Below are 14804 nucleotides of genomic sequence, written 5' to 3' on the forward strand. Positions count from 1 at the left end.
TGGCACAGATCGAACTACAGTTAGTAGCCTGCTGGCTTTTGCGCGTCGCACGTATCACTTCGTCAGATTATTCGATTTGGCCGAGCAGAGAAGAGTGTAATTACCAAACAAAGAAATGCGCCTGGCATTAAATTGAATAAATAAAAGCGCCCGCCGTGTGTGACAATCACTTTGCCCACCCCCTTTGGCCAGAAAAGGAGCGCCACTAGCAGCGGAGGAAGAAGCAGCAGCAGCGCCACTAGTTGTAGTAGAGGAAGAAGAAGAAGGTGCCCACAGTGAGAGAGAGAGAGCGACCGAGAGAGGACGAAGTAAAGACAGGGCTGTTCGACAACCAGGTGTTTACATCCTGCTATCCCCATCTGTGTGTGTGCATGTCCGTCTGAGTGTGTGTGTGTGTCGTCATCGAACAGCCGATTAAAATATTGAAATCCGTGCAATAAACAATAGTGTCTGTTCCCCTTCCATATTTATTTAATATATATTTTTTTTTGATTTTTTTCCCTGTGCCCCCCTACGTGCGGTTAATCGAACATTGAAGTGCGAACGCGAAATTGCGAATTGTAAAATTCACAAGCTGCCCAACTCGAAGCCAAACGAAATATCCGTAGCCACATCGCAACAGCAGAATGGCCCCGGCTCTGAGCAAGTTGGCCAACAACCAGAGCGCCATCGTCGGCGTGGCGGGCATGACGGCGGCCATCTGGATAATTGCCTACGGAAAGATGTCCAACAAGAAGAGGTAAGCCCCCTTGGTCTTAACTACGGATTATTGTGGCTCCAACATGCTGCCTGTGCAGTAAGCAGTATATGCAGTATGCAGTATTCGTATTCCGTAGTATTCTAGCCACATCTCAGTGCGAAAGGTCTCGGTCGTGGCCATCGAAATGGCCGTGATATTGAATTTGATGCGTGTGTACATATAGATTTGTTTGCGGAACATACGATGCCACTATAGTCATTGTGGGTCATCTGGCAAACTGGTTTTCCGATGGCCTTTTCTGCCACAATGTATGCACTTCCCCCTACCCATTGTGGTCCGCTTTCAATTGATCCGTCCAGCAGCCGTGCACAGTGGGCCAGCCAGCCCGTTTGCTGCTCAAAAACAGTTGGAAGAAGTTGGGTCAAGATGTTTGGAAACCACAGTTCACGTTGTAAGATGGTACTAGAGGTGTAGATAAGAGTAGATAACAGTTCATGGATTCACTTGGGTAGACATGAACCCAAGTAGTTGGATCCAATGCACTCCTTGCCTATGTGTAGACTACTATCTATGAACGGACGAATTCCGCGTTCTAAGCAGGTAGTGCTAGATAGGCACTATAATTTCCGGTCAAGCAGCAACTTTTTGCCCAAATTCTGCTTCAGCTCGATTAGCAATGCCTTCGCGGCTCTCGACATTTATGGCCCGAAGCACCACTTCTTGCGGTCTGTTTCTCAATTGTGGTGTTGTTCAAGGATTTCCCCATCGAGCACCTGCGATTCTCCAGCCGGTCTCGATTCCCCAGTTAAGGGCCACGTTTCGGTGTTTGGATGGACTTGGTCTTTGCCGCTAATCTAATCGCTGCCGCGCCAGTCTACAGCACTCCATCTATATGCCCCATTTCACTATCGCCACTCGTGCCGATTATGCTGTTGTTAACGCGTCCGATATTTGGCCATATGTGTTCGGTGTTTGGTGTTCGGTGTTTGGTGTTCGGCGCGCAATTCCCCACTATCAGTGCATTCCATCTAATTGAATAAACTGAACGGGGCGAGCGGGCACATTCGACTATTTGCATGACAGAGCCAATTAATTAGACAGATTGCGGCGGACAAGTGGAGTGCATTGCCGCAACACCGCAACACCGCATAGGATTGGAAGTGCCGTGGATGCATGTGCCATTTGATAATTGCTGGCATTACCCCGAGCAATCCATGCACTCCTAGTACTCCGAGTACTCCGAGTACTCCGGGTACTCCGCACTGTCCGCACCTTCTGCAGTGCACTGCACTTTGGCTGGCGATCGAAATCGAGCATTTTAATGCGCTGTCTGCTGGTCGTTGTTTACTTTTTTATGCAACTCTTGCGAGCGGGGTAGCTGCCACTTGTGGATGGCCGGTAAATTTATGCGCCATTCCATTGTTCGAACTCAATGGATGCAGGCGCTGGACACTCCAGAGTCCAACCAAATGGGCTTCATAAGTGGAGCTGTGTCGTTTCGTCTTGTAGTTACTCATTTTAATCGTTTTATGATTCATTGATAGCAAGAGCGTTTTCCCCAAAGATGTCTTGCAATCGCAAAGTCAAAGCTAATCGCTAAATGATTGTGCAAAAGGCAAGCTATAATGTTGTAAAGGGACTTTTTGACTGTAGAAAGAAAGAGTTTCCGAATAGTAAAGTTTCTTGCACAACTTTCAAGGCCCTTTCTTATCGCTCTTTTTATAGCCCCATATCAGGGACAGGCCCTAGAATGAAACGATTTCCAATGAAACGATTATTGTCAACTGATATGGTTATGTTAGCTTGTAGCACCGCCAGCGAGTGCTATCCAATCCACCAAGGGTAGGACAACACCCAAGCGCCCCATCTGTCCAACTGTCCAAACACTTTGACGTCCAGCAGCCTGTCTTGCAATCGAACACGCAACAACCGGTGGGCAGTTGGCGTTTGGTGTTGCAACACACTCGATTGTACCCTTACCCCCCAAACCCATGCTCATACCCATGCCCATGCCCATGCCCGCGCCCATTCCATGGATGACATGCTGACACCCGAGTATAAAGCATAAACATTACAGCCGTGCCTTTTAATGACTTGCGCCGGGCGCACATCATTGGACAGCGAACAACGCAGAGGACCAGTGGCTTCTGGCTTCTGGTTTCATTTTTCCATTTCCATTTCCATTCCCAGCTCTTCGGTTTCGTGGCGGGAGGAGGGGTGCTGGGGGTAATGGGGAATAGGTGTTAATTTGTGTACAACTTGCTCTGTTTTTCGCAGGTAGACACATTCTCGCCCCGCCCGCTGTTGCGCAATACTTTGTGTGCTTGTGCTCCAGAGCTTCGGATGGGAAAGAAGTGGACTCATTCAGTGGGGCGAATGGGACCTTGTGCCCGGGAAACGCTTGGCCCTGGGTAATCGGATTGCCCCGAAAGGCAGCCATTTGTCGTGTAATTTGTATAATTTTCGCCTTTACTCGGCCGGTGCGTGAAATGAGATCGTAATTTCAATGCAGATTCGCAGCCGAGCTCTGACATTTGCACCTGTTGCGGATGCCACGTTGCCAAGGCCTCCCGCTCACCCATTCTCGCTCTCTTCTCCGAGGCATCGGCATCGCACTTGGAATCGAGTGAGTGTGCGACTGCCGGCAGACTGACTACAGGTCTACAGGTCTACAAGTAATAGCCAAGGCAACAGGTGATGAGTGTGCCCGCCGAGCTATCTATCTTGTGGCGAGCATTCATATCAGACATTAGCTCGATAGGGGCCGCTATGCGGCAAAAGAACCGCTGAACTTTGATCGCAATCGCCGGCAATATCGCCGACTGTATCTGAGTCAGACGGCTACCGATCTTCTCGCGCACGGGTTCAATGTGCCCCCCATTAGGCGATCGCCGGCGATTAGAGAAAGAGAGCTTTGGATGAATCGCATGGTCAGGCGAATCGGGATGGGAAAGCGAAAGGGAATGGGAATGGGAATGGGTATGGCAATGGGAGCCACGGGAGTGACCTATGGACCCAAACACATGTTCCACGTTTAGGCGGTGAAAACAAGTTTAATATACGAATCAAAAAAGGAAAACCACACGAGAGACAGCCAGACGCACGGACGGATCGAGAGATAGACAGATGGACACACATATGCACATATATGTTTATATATATAAATAAATACAAGAGCGCTATGAATAATTCAGTGATCTGCGCAGCGATATCCAAGAAATAACCAAGTCATCACGACTCGTCGCTTTTTCCAGCCTGCAGATAACCAAGGCGCGAGCTTTGTACTTTGTTTGGCCGAACATACCAGTAGCACCACCACCACCACCACCACCACCAGCAACGCCACCACCCCACATCTCGTCACCCACATCATCCACCTCGTCCCATAGACTTCGAACCTTAGCGCTGTCCAACTCCATCCGATCCGATGCGATACGATCCGATTAACGCTCCCATGCCGGATAGCCAATGGGCCAGTGGTTCGTGGTGATGATGATGACGGGCCGGAGCGCTCGTGTTGAGCTGGTCAGCGCTGGCGGCGCTCATAATTGGGCACCAGTTTTCATCCGGACCTTGATCCCATTGTGATTAGCAGCTCTCAGGAATTCAAACACATTTTGCTTGGGGGTATTTCGTGCTGGAAACTAAGGAGAAATGCACTACTTTAAAGTCATGGCTTACATTTCCATGCAATCTAAAAAGAGTATATTATGTGTTTGGAAATACAATCTGTTTTTTGATAAAACTTTTCGCTCAGAATATTTATTCTAAACATTTGGTAAATCGCAACCAAATCTCCCACATTAGTGCGTTAAATGGTGGATTTTAAGGTTAGCCAGATGATTTATTGATCGATTCAATGGCATTTCAGTTGGAAAATGCAATAGGAGTTTTCCTATATCTTTTTAATAATGAGTACTTTGCTCACAGCTAAATTATTTGCAGTATTGCTGCATGTTTGTTTATCAAACGAGCGCATATTTGGAGTGGCGATTCGTTAACGCACACGAAATTTAACGACAAACAGGCTGCTGCATTGTGTATAATTTACCGGATTGTAAAGTACGGTGAATGGTGGATGGGTGATGGGTGATCAGCCGTTTTATTCCAACCTAATGAAGTGCGGTGCTGTGAAAAGTCATGGCTCATCTCGGCGTTTTAATTGTTAGATTTAATCGCACACCTCCATTGCAAATAAGCGACTTTATGGAGGCATTAAACACGAAGTTCGTTCTTTATTTGCAGCGGCGATGACAGCGACTTGCTATGAAAAGGCAAAGGTTGATATGCAAATTGGCTATATAAACAGGGAGTTTAACCATTGTAATTTATTTCATAAATTTGCCATCAACATTGCACATTTGTCAAGCAAGTCGACTTGCTAATGATCGAAACTGCACAATATTGTTGGTTAAGAAATGTTTAGCGAGATAAGAGGAGAAGCTCAGCATTTTTGAATGAGTTTATTAAGCCACAATTCAAATGCATTTGCACTAAATGGGGATTTTAACCAGCCACCCACATACACCAAGCTTATTTGTTGTTATATTTAGTTGAAGGTAAACTTAAAGTCTGGCTTTGAAGGACAACGGGGAACAGCCTTTTAGTTATTAAAGTCTTTCACAGAGAATGGTCTTATATTGCTTCAAACGGCGTATAAACTAGCTATCATTAAACAAACCATTGAACTGGAATTCTCCATTGCAGAAAACCCGGCTATGAGGACAAGATCCAGTACACAATCGCCGAGAAGAAGGAGAAGAAGGCGGCAAAGGCGCACGTTAACTCAGTATTCTTCAAACAGCTCCGCCAGCTGCTCCGTAAGTAGAAAGATTGCTTGAATGACCAGCAGTCCCTCGCATCGCCTGCAATTTGATGTGCCTTTCCATTGCAGCCATCCTCATTCCCGGCTTCTGGAGCATTGAGACTGGCCTGCTCTTCCTGGTGGCCGCCGCACTGATTGGCCGCTCCGTGAGCGACATCTGGATGATCCAGAACGCGACGGTGGTGGAGAGCACCATCATACACATGAACCGCACCAAGTTCAAGACGGCGCTGCTCAAATACCTGACAGCTCTGCCAGCGGTATGGAATACTATTGAAATAACCCTGTTAAGCGAATGGCATTATCTTCGTGTTGCTGTTCCTTGCAGATCTCGGTTGTGACCAACGTCCTCAAGTGGAGTTTGGGTGAGCTGAAGCTGAGGTTCCGCACCAACCTGACACACCACCTGTACAGTCAGTACCTAAAGTGAGTGCCCTGGTTAGATAGCTGCGCCATTGGGCAGATGTTAACAACACTCGTTCTATTGCAGCGGCTACACCTACTACAAAATGTCCAACCTGGACAACAGGATAGCCAACGCCGACCAGCTGCTGACCACAGACATCGACAAGTTCTGCGAGAGCGCCACGGACCTCTACTCCAACATCAGCAAGCCCGTGCTGGACATCTTCATCTACGTGTACCGCCTGACGGTCAACCTAGGCGGCAAGACGCCATCGATCCTGATGCTCTACCTGCTGTTCGCCGGCGTCTTCCTGACTCGCCTGCGCCGCCCCACTGGTCGCCTGACCGTCGAGGAGCAGAAACTGGAGGGCGAGTTCCGCTATGTGAACAGCCGGCTGATCACCAACTCCGAGGAGGTGGCCTTCTACCAGGGCAACGTGCGCGAGAAGCTCACACTGCTGGCCAGCTACTCCAAGTTGCGTTCGCATCTGCGCAAGTTCCTCGAGTTCCGCGTCAGCATGGGCATCATCGATAACATCATCGGCAAATGTACGAGTGCATAAACTAACTTCCAAGTCCACCTGATTCCAACAGCTGTCTCCCACAGATTTCGCCTCCATCGTGGGCTTCTACGCCGTCTCGATTCCGTTCTTCTCCGAAAACCATCCGCTGCTGTCCGGGGAGCAGAGCGGCCAGCGCCTGCAGGCCTACTACACCTACGGACGCATGTTGGTCAAGCTGGCGGAGGCCATCGGACGCCTGGTGCTCGCTGGACGCGAGATGTCCCGCCTGGCCGGCTTCACCGCCCGCATGACCGAGCTAATTAAGGTTCTGAGCGACCTCAACAAGGGCACCTACGAACGCACCATGGTAAACGGCAACAACCTCGCGCAAAACGCCGTCGGATCAGCGTCCAGCAACTTTGGACCAAACAAGGGCATCATGTGCTTCGAGGACAACATCATCCGCTTCGAAAAGGTGCCACTGGTGACGCCCAACGGCGATGTCCTGCTGCAGGAGCTGACCTTTGAAGTGAAGTAAGCATGCATATGACACGACTGTGGGGTTCGGGACTCCATTAACCTGGTTGTGAATAGATGATTGTCTGTTCTGCCAGGATTCTGGTTCCCAAGAACCGTTAATAGCTGTCTATTTAATTCGATCAGTCAGTAAAAGTGTGCTGGGCTGATGGGGCATGAATGCTAAGTTGCTCATTGATCCGTATCATTGCAGGTCTGGCACAAACGTACTGGTGTGCGGTCCCAACGGCTGTGGCAAGTCCTCCCTGTTCCGCATCCTCGGTGAGCTGTGGCCGACGTGGGGCGGCAAGGTGACGAAACCCTCGCGCGGCAAGCTTTTCTACGTACCTCAGAGGCCCTACATGACGCTGGGAACACTGCGTGACCAGGTGAGCATGGATTCAATACTAGTGTATAGAGTGTCTTTGTAACACATGCATCTGCTGCCATCGACAGATCATTTATCCGCACACGCGCGATGACATGCGTCGCCTGGGACACAGCGACGAGGATCTCATGCACTACCTGGACATCGTGCAGCTGACCTATCTGGAGCAGCGCGAGAACGGCCTGGACGCCATCGAGGACTGGATCGACGTGCTGTCCGGCGGCGAGAAGCAGCGCATTGCAATGGCCCGGCTCTTCTACCACAAGCCGCAGTTCGCCATTCTGGACGAGTGCACCAGCGCCGTCTCCGTGGACGTGGAGGGCAAGATGTACAGCTATTGCCGCGAGGTGGGCATCACGCTGTTCACGGTCTCGCACCGCAAGTCCCTGTGGGCGCACCACGACTACTACCTCCAGTTCGACGGCCGGGGCAGCTACGAGTTTGCGACCATCGATCAGGACAAGGATCACTTCGGCTCCTAAAACTAGCAAATCCCATTCTTCCCCAAGCCCGATGACCACGACCAGAAGCTGCGCAACCGCAACATCTGTGCTGGCAACTCGCGTTCCGTCTCATCCCGCTCTGGCCTCTCCTCCTCCATATGGTGCACTGTATATACCGAGATTGTATATATTGCAAGATGGAAATTCTTCCTTGTTTCGTTTGTGATTGTTTCTTTTGTACGCTATTCCACACTATATTCCGTTTTAATATAATATCCTCCGCTGGGATTTTAGATGTGTAACTCTGAGAATCGAGCTGGTGTTAGTGATGTAAGCGTAAAGTAGTCGGCGCAAAGCCACATGCGATGGATGAGCGTTTAGAAAACCTTTTAGTAAATAACACACCTATACCTGTAGACCGCACAAGTCCCAAATCGCGCATAGAGAACTTATAGTATATTGTAAACTACACTTGGCTTATTCAAATGTTTTGTATTTTTGGTTGAATTGGAATTGGAATGGAACCTTGCACGGCAACAATGTATTGCATTAAACAGTGCAAGACGCAATAAATGTATATAAACATGAAAAAAAAACGTTTTGATGCCGGCTGTGGAGTTCATTAGATGCTAGTCTAAACTAAATTAAAAATCAGTTGCAGTTGAGTCTCAGGCCTTCCGTTTCGGCTTTTTGCTCTCCATCAGACTCATTATCGTCTTCCGCAAGTCCTCCGTCTCCTTTTGTTCCATCTCGAGGTTCTCGATCTGGTCCTTGCGCTCCTGGAGCTGCGTCTCCAGCACGGAAATTAGGTCCTCGGACTTCTTGCACGCCTCCCGCTGCTCCTCCAGAGCCTTGTGTGTCTTGGCCAACTCCCGATCCCGCTCCCCGATGGTGCGCAGCTTCTCCGTCATGTCCTGCTCGTAGGCCACCATGGACTTCTTTAGTTTTTCGATTCGAGAGGTCTGCAATGAAAGTGCCGAAAGGCATGGGTTAATACTAAGAGTGCTCTGGCAATCTTATGCTATGGTTCTTACGTTCTCCTTGTAGTGAGCCTCCAGCTTAGTGAGCTCCTCGCTCTTGGCACTCAGGTTCGTTCGCAGCTCCTCGCAGTCCTTCTGCAGTTCGGCAATCTCCGACTTTTTCACAAGTAATCGGCGTTCGCTGGCCTGCAAGTGGACGGAGTTCTCTGACATCTGCTTGAGCAGGTTGGTCATGTTGCTCTTCAGTTCGACCGTCTGCTGTTTTAGGTCTTTGCACTGAGTCTGCAGCCTAAAAATGGGCACATAATGTAATTAAAGTACGTAATCCAAGCTGAAGATCGTGCTGGTATTTCACCTACCGTTCTTGACTGATGAGCAGCTCGAAGTTGGTAGACTGGAATCGCTCGAGCTCGGCGCTCTGCACGTTGGCCAGTTGTGTGCCACTAACCAGCTGCTGTCCAGCCTGCTCCAGGCGCTGCTGCAGGCTCACCACGGCGCCGTTCAGGCTGTCGATGCGGTGGTTATACAGCTCGATCACCTGCGAGACGGGTGCCGATGCCAGTTCGTTGCGGCGCACAATGCCTCCGATGCTGTCCAAAAGTGCGTTGACCCGCTGGGCCATTTCCTTGTCGGTGAAGGTGCGATGGCCCTTGAGGATCGAGCTTAGGTTGCGCCACTGCTCGGCCTGGTCGCTGCAGACAGCCGAAGCCCCCGCCATCGTTCCACTGGGACTAGAGGTGATTGCAGCCACATGCTTTAGAGGGAATAAGAGGTGTTAATGCATTTAAGAGTTTATATTTTGAGGTTAGCAGATCTACGTTGGCTTCAAGGGTATACAGCCAGTCGCACGTAGACAACAAGCTATCAATCAAATAAATATAGGTTGTAAAGACTAGAACATAAAAAGCCAGTTCCGGACCGCATACCTTAGCTACAGCTGCCTTGGGAAAGTGCTCGAACTGCGCAATTTGTAGAACGGCACCCACCAACGCTTCGCTTCTGCTGACCATACCGCGGGCCAAGCAGTACTGCAGCTGCGGCTGCTCCAGCAGAGTGCAGCACTTGTCCAGATAGGCCTTCTTGGCGATGCCGGCGAAATTAACGAGCAGCAGCAGGCAAAAGCAAGCCTTTTCCACCTCGGACTGCGCCAGGCTCTGTGTACTGAGGAACTGCGGGACGAGGGCGAGCGGTGCCGCCAGGATCTTATCGAAGTACGACTCGGACACCTTGGACAGCACAAGCTTCTCGGTCTTCGTCTCCTGGAGCAGGGCGATCAGCAGACGCAGAGTGGCTAACACTTGGCCAGGCTTTGTGTCCGGTCGCTCGGCGCTGGCCACCAAACTGACCAGGTGGGAGGGATCGCGGGCGATCATCTGGGCCACCGCTGCCCGTTTGCCCAGGCGCAACAGGGTGCAGAGCAGCTCAATGGCCGCCACGCCGCACTGATCGGAGCCCAGCCAGTCGCCGACCATCTCATACAGGCGCGGCGTGATGGCGTCCAGGCTGATGCAGCTGTTGGCGTCCTCGGACAGCTGCAGAATGTAGCTGACGAGGCGGAAGACCAGGCCCAGGGAAATCTGTTGGTGCTTGCGCGTCTCCTCCTGCGAGTCGTCCATGCCGCTGCGAGCGTCGATTTGCTGAAAGGGGGAAAACTGTAAGAAGTGCTTTCAGCAGAACATCTAGCGCAACTCACGTTCAGCAGCTTCTCCACATCCGTGCAGAAGTAGCCATGGGACAGCATCGCCCGATGCAGGCCGGCGTGACACTGCGAGTCCAACAGGAAGTCAACGATGTGCCGCAGCTGGGCCACGTTCCAGTGCTTCAGGCAGTCCTCGATGCCGGCGAACGACATGCGCAGGAAGGTGCACAGCTCGGACTGCTCGAAGGCGTAGACGTCCTCCGAGAGGATGATGAGCATTTTGTAGGCCAGCAGGCCGTAGTTCTGTATGCGCCGGCAAAAGGCGGATATGTTGACGCTGCGCAGGAAGAGGAACAGCACGGCGAAGTTCTTGTAGCAGAGGTTCACCAGCACGGAGAGGGCGAGCAGCGGCTGTGAGTCGTCGTCGTCGCGAATGGAGCCACCACTCGCGCTGCTGGACTCATCATCCGTACTCAGCACGATCCCCACCAGGTGCTCGATCAGCGCTGCCAGGTAGGGCTCCTCCCAGGCGATGTGTATGCCGTATGTGAGGTCCTGCAGCAGCACCAGCAGCCGGTGCACCCGTTCCGTTCGCTTGGTCCGCCTTATGAGCACTCCCAGCAGCGGCACGAAGCAGAACTTCTCGACGATCGCCTGACGGGCCTCCAGATTCCGGCTGCAGTGCTGCACCAGTCCGACGCAGGCCCACAGCACATCGCCCTCGGCACCCTCGTTCTCCAGTGCGCCCATCAACGCGTGCAGATCCACGTAGAAGCGGGCCAGCTCCAGGTTGCCCGGCGTGGGGGCGAAGTGCGCCGGCTGCACCTTGGTGCTCAGCAGCGCCACGCTGCGCTGCACGTAGACCAGAGACTCCTCGGAGCGCTGCGTCTGGAAGGTGGCCACGCGCATCCTGAACTCCCGCACATAGCCGATGGCCAGCGCGGCGCCCGCGTCCTGCGGCGCCTGTGGCGAGTCCTGGCCGTTGTGGTTGCTGTGGTTCCCCCCACCGCCCGCCGATGTGTGGTTCCGTAGCGTAGCCATTCGGTTCCGATCCGTTCGCGAATAAAAGCTTGTCCTTGAACGCCGAGAAAATAAAACAACAAGCGTCAAACTGAAAATAAATTCGAAAATTCTCGATATCTTGCCGCTAGAAGGATCGATAAAGCGCGACGCTATCGATTGGCAGGGCGTTCCAGCCCTGGTTGTTTCGTAAACTTTTTTCCAGTGCTGTAAAACGGCATACAGAATTTAAATTTTATTTGAAAAAATTTTAAGGCTGATTTCAAAATTTTACTGTTTTAACATATTTTGAAGAATTTTAAAAGGGTTCAACTTTTCGACTTTTGTGTGCGCTTTGTAGGCGCATAAAGTTGAGTTGTAGTTGTACTTCTAATACTTCTAAAAAAGTTGTGGTTATACTGATTGAAACTAAGATTCAGAGTGGGGCTTGTATTACTCTTTTAATTGCTCTTTAGTGAAGGTAATTCTAGGATTTCTGTTTAAAGTATGTTTAAGTTGGGTACACTTGTAGCATATTTTTCGCAATTTTTTATCTTATATATAGTAGTAGTATGTACATACATAAATATGTTTCGAGAATTTGTAATATATTAAATGTTATAATATTTCTTTTATTAGAATTTAATTGGAATATCTAAGCTTAGTTTTTTGTTAGATGACACTTCTCTTGTCAAAATGGTTAAAACGGCAACAAATACAACTTTAAATAAAAGCCAACTGCAAATACTTAAGAACACATTTTCAATATCGTATTAAAGCGTAGTTCTTCTGAGTGTGCTCGAACTACTTTCACTTTTTTGTCAGCCAGCGATTTTGGCCTGGCTTGCCTCATTTTCGGAGCGATAAAAAAGCTTTGGCTTATGCTTTCTGCACACTTGGGGCTCAGCCCAGTGTCCACCCACCAAACCACCGCCCCATCGACAACAACAATGCCTAGAGCTGAAAGCATGCGTAATTCCGAGGGGTTGAGCAGCGCACATGTGGCACCGCAGTGGAGCAGCAAGCTCCCACACCCAAGCGCCATTCCCCGATCTCCGCCTCCTGGAAAGGAAAAGGGGAAAGGGAGGGATGCTGTCCAGCAAGGAAAATTCGTTTTGATTTTGCATGGACTTTTCAAAATTTATGCGCTATTTGAAATGTAACGCACGTGTGTGTCCGTGTGTGTCCGTGTGTGTCCGTATGTGTCCGTCGTCCTGTGCCCATGTGTTTGTATATTTAAACGAAATTAAATATCCAAAGGGGCAGGGAAACGGAATTTAAGGCTTGCTCGACCAAAAGTAGGATAAGCCAGGAATTTAAGCAGACCTAGGGTCCAGCAAAATGGGTACAAAATCGTTGCAATTAATAAAATGGATGGGAAATCTGTACGCCAAATATGTCTATAAATAGCTCTTGTTTAAAATCGAACTAAAGTGAAAAATATTCTCTACAACGTTCTTAAAAATGAATGTTAACAATAAAATCTATTAACATAAATGTGGAAATTGGAGTACGAGTTTGGTGCCACATTGCAAAACATACATTTCGTATTTGAACATCGCATTATTTTGCTCAGTGCACAAATCCCGCTTACACACACATGCCAAATTTGAATCGTGTATATGTGCAGGCGTTGTGTAGTGGAAAGTTTCAATATTGGCTCAGCCGAAGGTCGCTGGAGGGAGGGGTGGTGGGGTGGGTGGCGCCCTGTGGGTGGCGTTTGCCCAACTGCCCAAAAACGCCCACAGTGACAGCACATATGTGGGCGCACACACACACACTCATGCGTGGCCATGTATATTTATTTACATTATTCATGCACACACACACATCGGCACTTTTGAAAAATGCGTTTTATTCAAAGCGGAAGCATCACGCTCTGACCAAGGAATCGACGATGGGCGGAGTGGTCGGAGTGGGCGTGGGCGGTGGGCGGTGGGTGGGGTCGGATGCTCGGTTCCCGGGGGGATTTAGACTTCAAGGTCTCCGATTCCGTGCTCCCAGCTTTCAGCTCGCAGCTTCCAGCCCCCAGCAGATGGACTCAACTTTGCCTCGTTTGCTCAACCCGAAATTTCAGAAGCATTTGGTGGGCTTACACAGTCGCTTACAAGGTGGTAAACATATTTGCTGTATTTGCAATTGTCAAGGTACATAGTTTATAAGCAAATTGCCCACGCATATCCCCTAACTTGTGTTTTGGCACAGCAATCGAAGTGGTGGTAAATTTGGCTAACCATTTCGGTGCAGCTAAAATGCCATCTAAAATGCCCATCTTCGCTTTCATTCATTTCATTTCTCGCTGATTCGATAATATACAACTTAAGTTAGTCCGGAAAATCCGTCAGAGAATTCTATTGCATCAGTTGTGATTTAAAAATGAAAGGTCTATCAAATAAAGGTAGTAAGTTTAATTTTATGAGTTAATTCTAGTATACCCTTTTACTCCACGAGTAACTCCCATAAAAAGGATCTAGTATAAAATCGAATACTTCTAAATATTGAGTTGTATATGAAAGCTTCTGACTTGAAACCTGGATAGTGGATTAAATGGGAGCTTCCTTTGCTTATAAACCAGATGGGGATTGCTAAGGTTAGCGGTGGTTGGACCTGCATCACAGACTGTCCAACTTTCACCCATCAGCAGATGCGCATCTGCGGATCGTCTTATAGCCCTGACCCGCCTCAATTTCGATTACCTTGTGACTCGCCACTTTCCACTTTCCTGCAGCCACTACCACTCCCCGATTTTCCCTGATTTTTCCGGCGCGGCTGCAGCGAATGCAACCAAATCGGATTGTTTAATCAAAAGACTGGCACACACCCACACCCACACACAAACTCAAAAGTCATTTGGACAATGGAAAACGGACCCTGAACGGCAGACAGGAACATGAATCGATTTTCGGGCTGTGTAACCGGCTTTGCCCGAAATGCTATTATCTTTCTTGATTTTCCACTGGATTAAGTGCACACTCGGAGAAAATGTTGTTAGTTAAATGCTGTTAAAAGCATAACAAAACTTCCTTGACATTTGATACTAACAATAATAAAAATACAAAATGTTGCATGAGATCATCATTTTAATAATCTCCAACTATATAATAAAGTGTATACTTTTATTTTGATTTTTTATGATTTTTTATCGTGTTTTCCATGTGTTAATTATATTTAAATTGGTTCAGTTTTTATTTAATAATTACCATGTTGGTTGAAAAGGAAACCAATAAAAATACGAAATATTTGAATTATTTAAAAAGCTGGACTTTTCTTCCAGTGCAGATGGGCGTTCCCTGGAGAGAGCTGAGGTGCAACGAAATGCCGTCCTCTGAGTTCCTTGTTCTTCCCACACAGAACTCAGTAACTTGGCGTGCAACAATAAATTACGTCCATATGACGGACACATTGC

At 49.1% G+C, this 14804-nt stretch overlaps 2 protein-coding genes across 4 annotated transcripts; one reads left to right on the forward strand and one right to left on the reverse strand.

Moving 5' to 3' along the window:
• Positions 1–8: 8 nt before the first annotated feature.
• LOC122623807 (ATP-binding cassette sub-family D member 3) lies at positions 9–8376 on the forward strand. 3 transcript variants are annotated; one of them, XM_043803148.1, is made up of 9 exons: positions 9–335; positions 539–739; positions 5408–5520; positions 5595–5785; positions 5854–5951; positions 6016–6479; positions 6538–6967; positions 7164–7338; positions 7406–8376. In XM_043803148.1, exons 2-9 carry the CDS (start codon positions 627–629, stop codon positions 7817–7819), a joined length of 1998 nt encoding a protein of 665 aa, XP_043659083.1. In that variant the 5' UTR covers positions 9–335; positions 539–626; the 3' UTR covers positions 7820–8376. The 3 variants fall into 3 exon arrangements, with proteins under 3 accessions (XP_043659083.1, XP_043659084.1, XP_043659085.1); XM_043803149.1 differs by having other exon boundaries at positions 9–266; XM_043803150.1 differs by having other exon boundaries at positions 17–96.
• A 48-nt stretch (positions 8377–8424) lies between these two features.
• Positions 8425–11547, reverse strand: LOC122623806. The gene is made up of 5 exons (XM_043803147.1): positions 10454–11547; positions 9687–10397; positions 9120–9514; positions 8815–9049; positions 8425–8742 (listed from the first exon to the last, which is right to left on the reverse strand). The coding sequence occupies exons 1-5, from the start codon at positions 11438–11440 to the stop codon at positions 8449–8451; spliced, it is 2622 nt and encodes an 873-aa protein (XP_043659082.1). The 5' UTR covers positions 11441–11547; the 3' UTR covers positions 8425–8448.
• Between the last annotated feature and the right edge of the window lie 3257 nt (positions 11548–14804).

This window comes from Drosophila teissieri, chromosome X (genome assembly GCF_016746235.2).
Source record: "Drosophila teissieri strain GT53w chromosome X, Prin_Dtei_1.1, whole genome shotgun sequence".
NCBI lineage: Eukaryota > Metazoa > Arthropoda > Insecta > Diptera > Drosophilidae > Drosophila > Drosophila teissieri.

Excerpts from the sequence above, each read along its gene's own strand:
- LOC122623806 (XM_043803147.1), bottom strand. The coding sequence starts at position 11,440 with ATGGCTACGCTACGGAACCACACATCGGCGGGCGGTGGGGGGAACCAC. Across the intron at positions 10,398-10,453 it reads ATGTGGAGAAGCTGCTGAAC|CAAATCGACGCTCGCAGCGG; the intron begins GTGAGTTGCGCT and ends TCCCCCTTTCAG. Across the intron at positions 8,743-8,814 it reads AGGCTCACTACAAGGAGAAC|ACCTCTCGAATCGAAAAACT; the intron begins GTAAGAACCATA and ends CTTTCATTGCAG.
- LOC122623807 (XM_043803148.1), top strand. The coding sequence starts at position 627 with ATGGCCCCGGCTCTGAGCAAGTTGGCCAACAACCAGAGCGCCATCGTC. Across the intron at positions 740-5,407 it reads AAGATGTCCAACAAGAAGAG|AAAACCCGGCTATGAGGACA; the intron begins GTAAGCCCCCTT and ends TCTCCATTGCAG. Across the intron at positions 5,521-5,594 it reads ACAGCTCCGCCAGCTGCTCC|CCATCCTCATTCCCGGCTTC; the intron begins GTAAGTAGAAAG and ends TTTCCATTGCAG.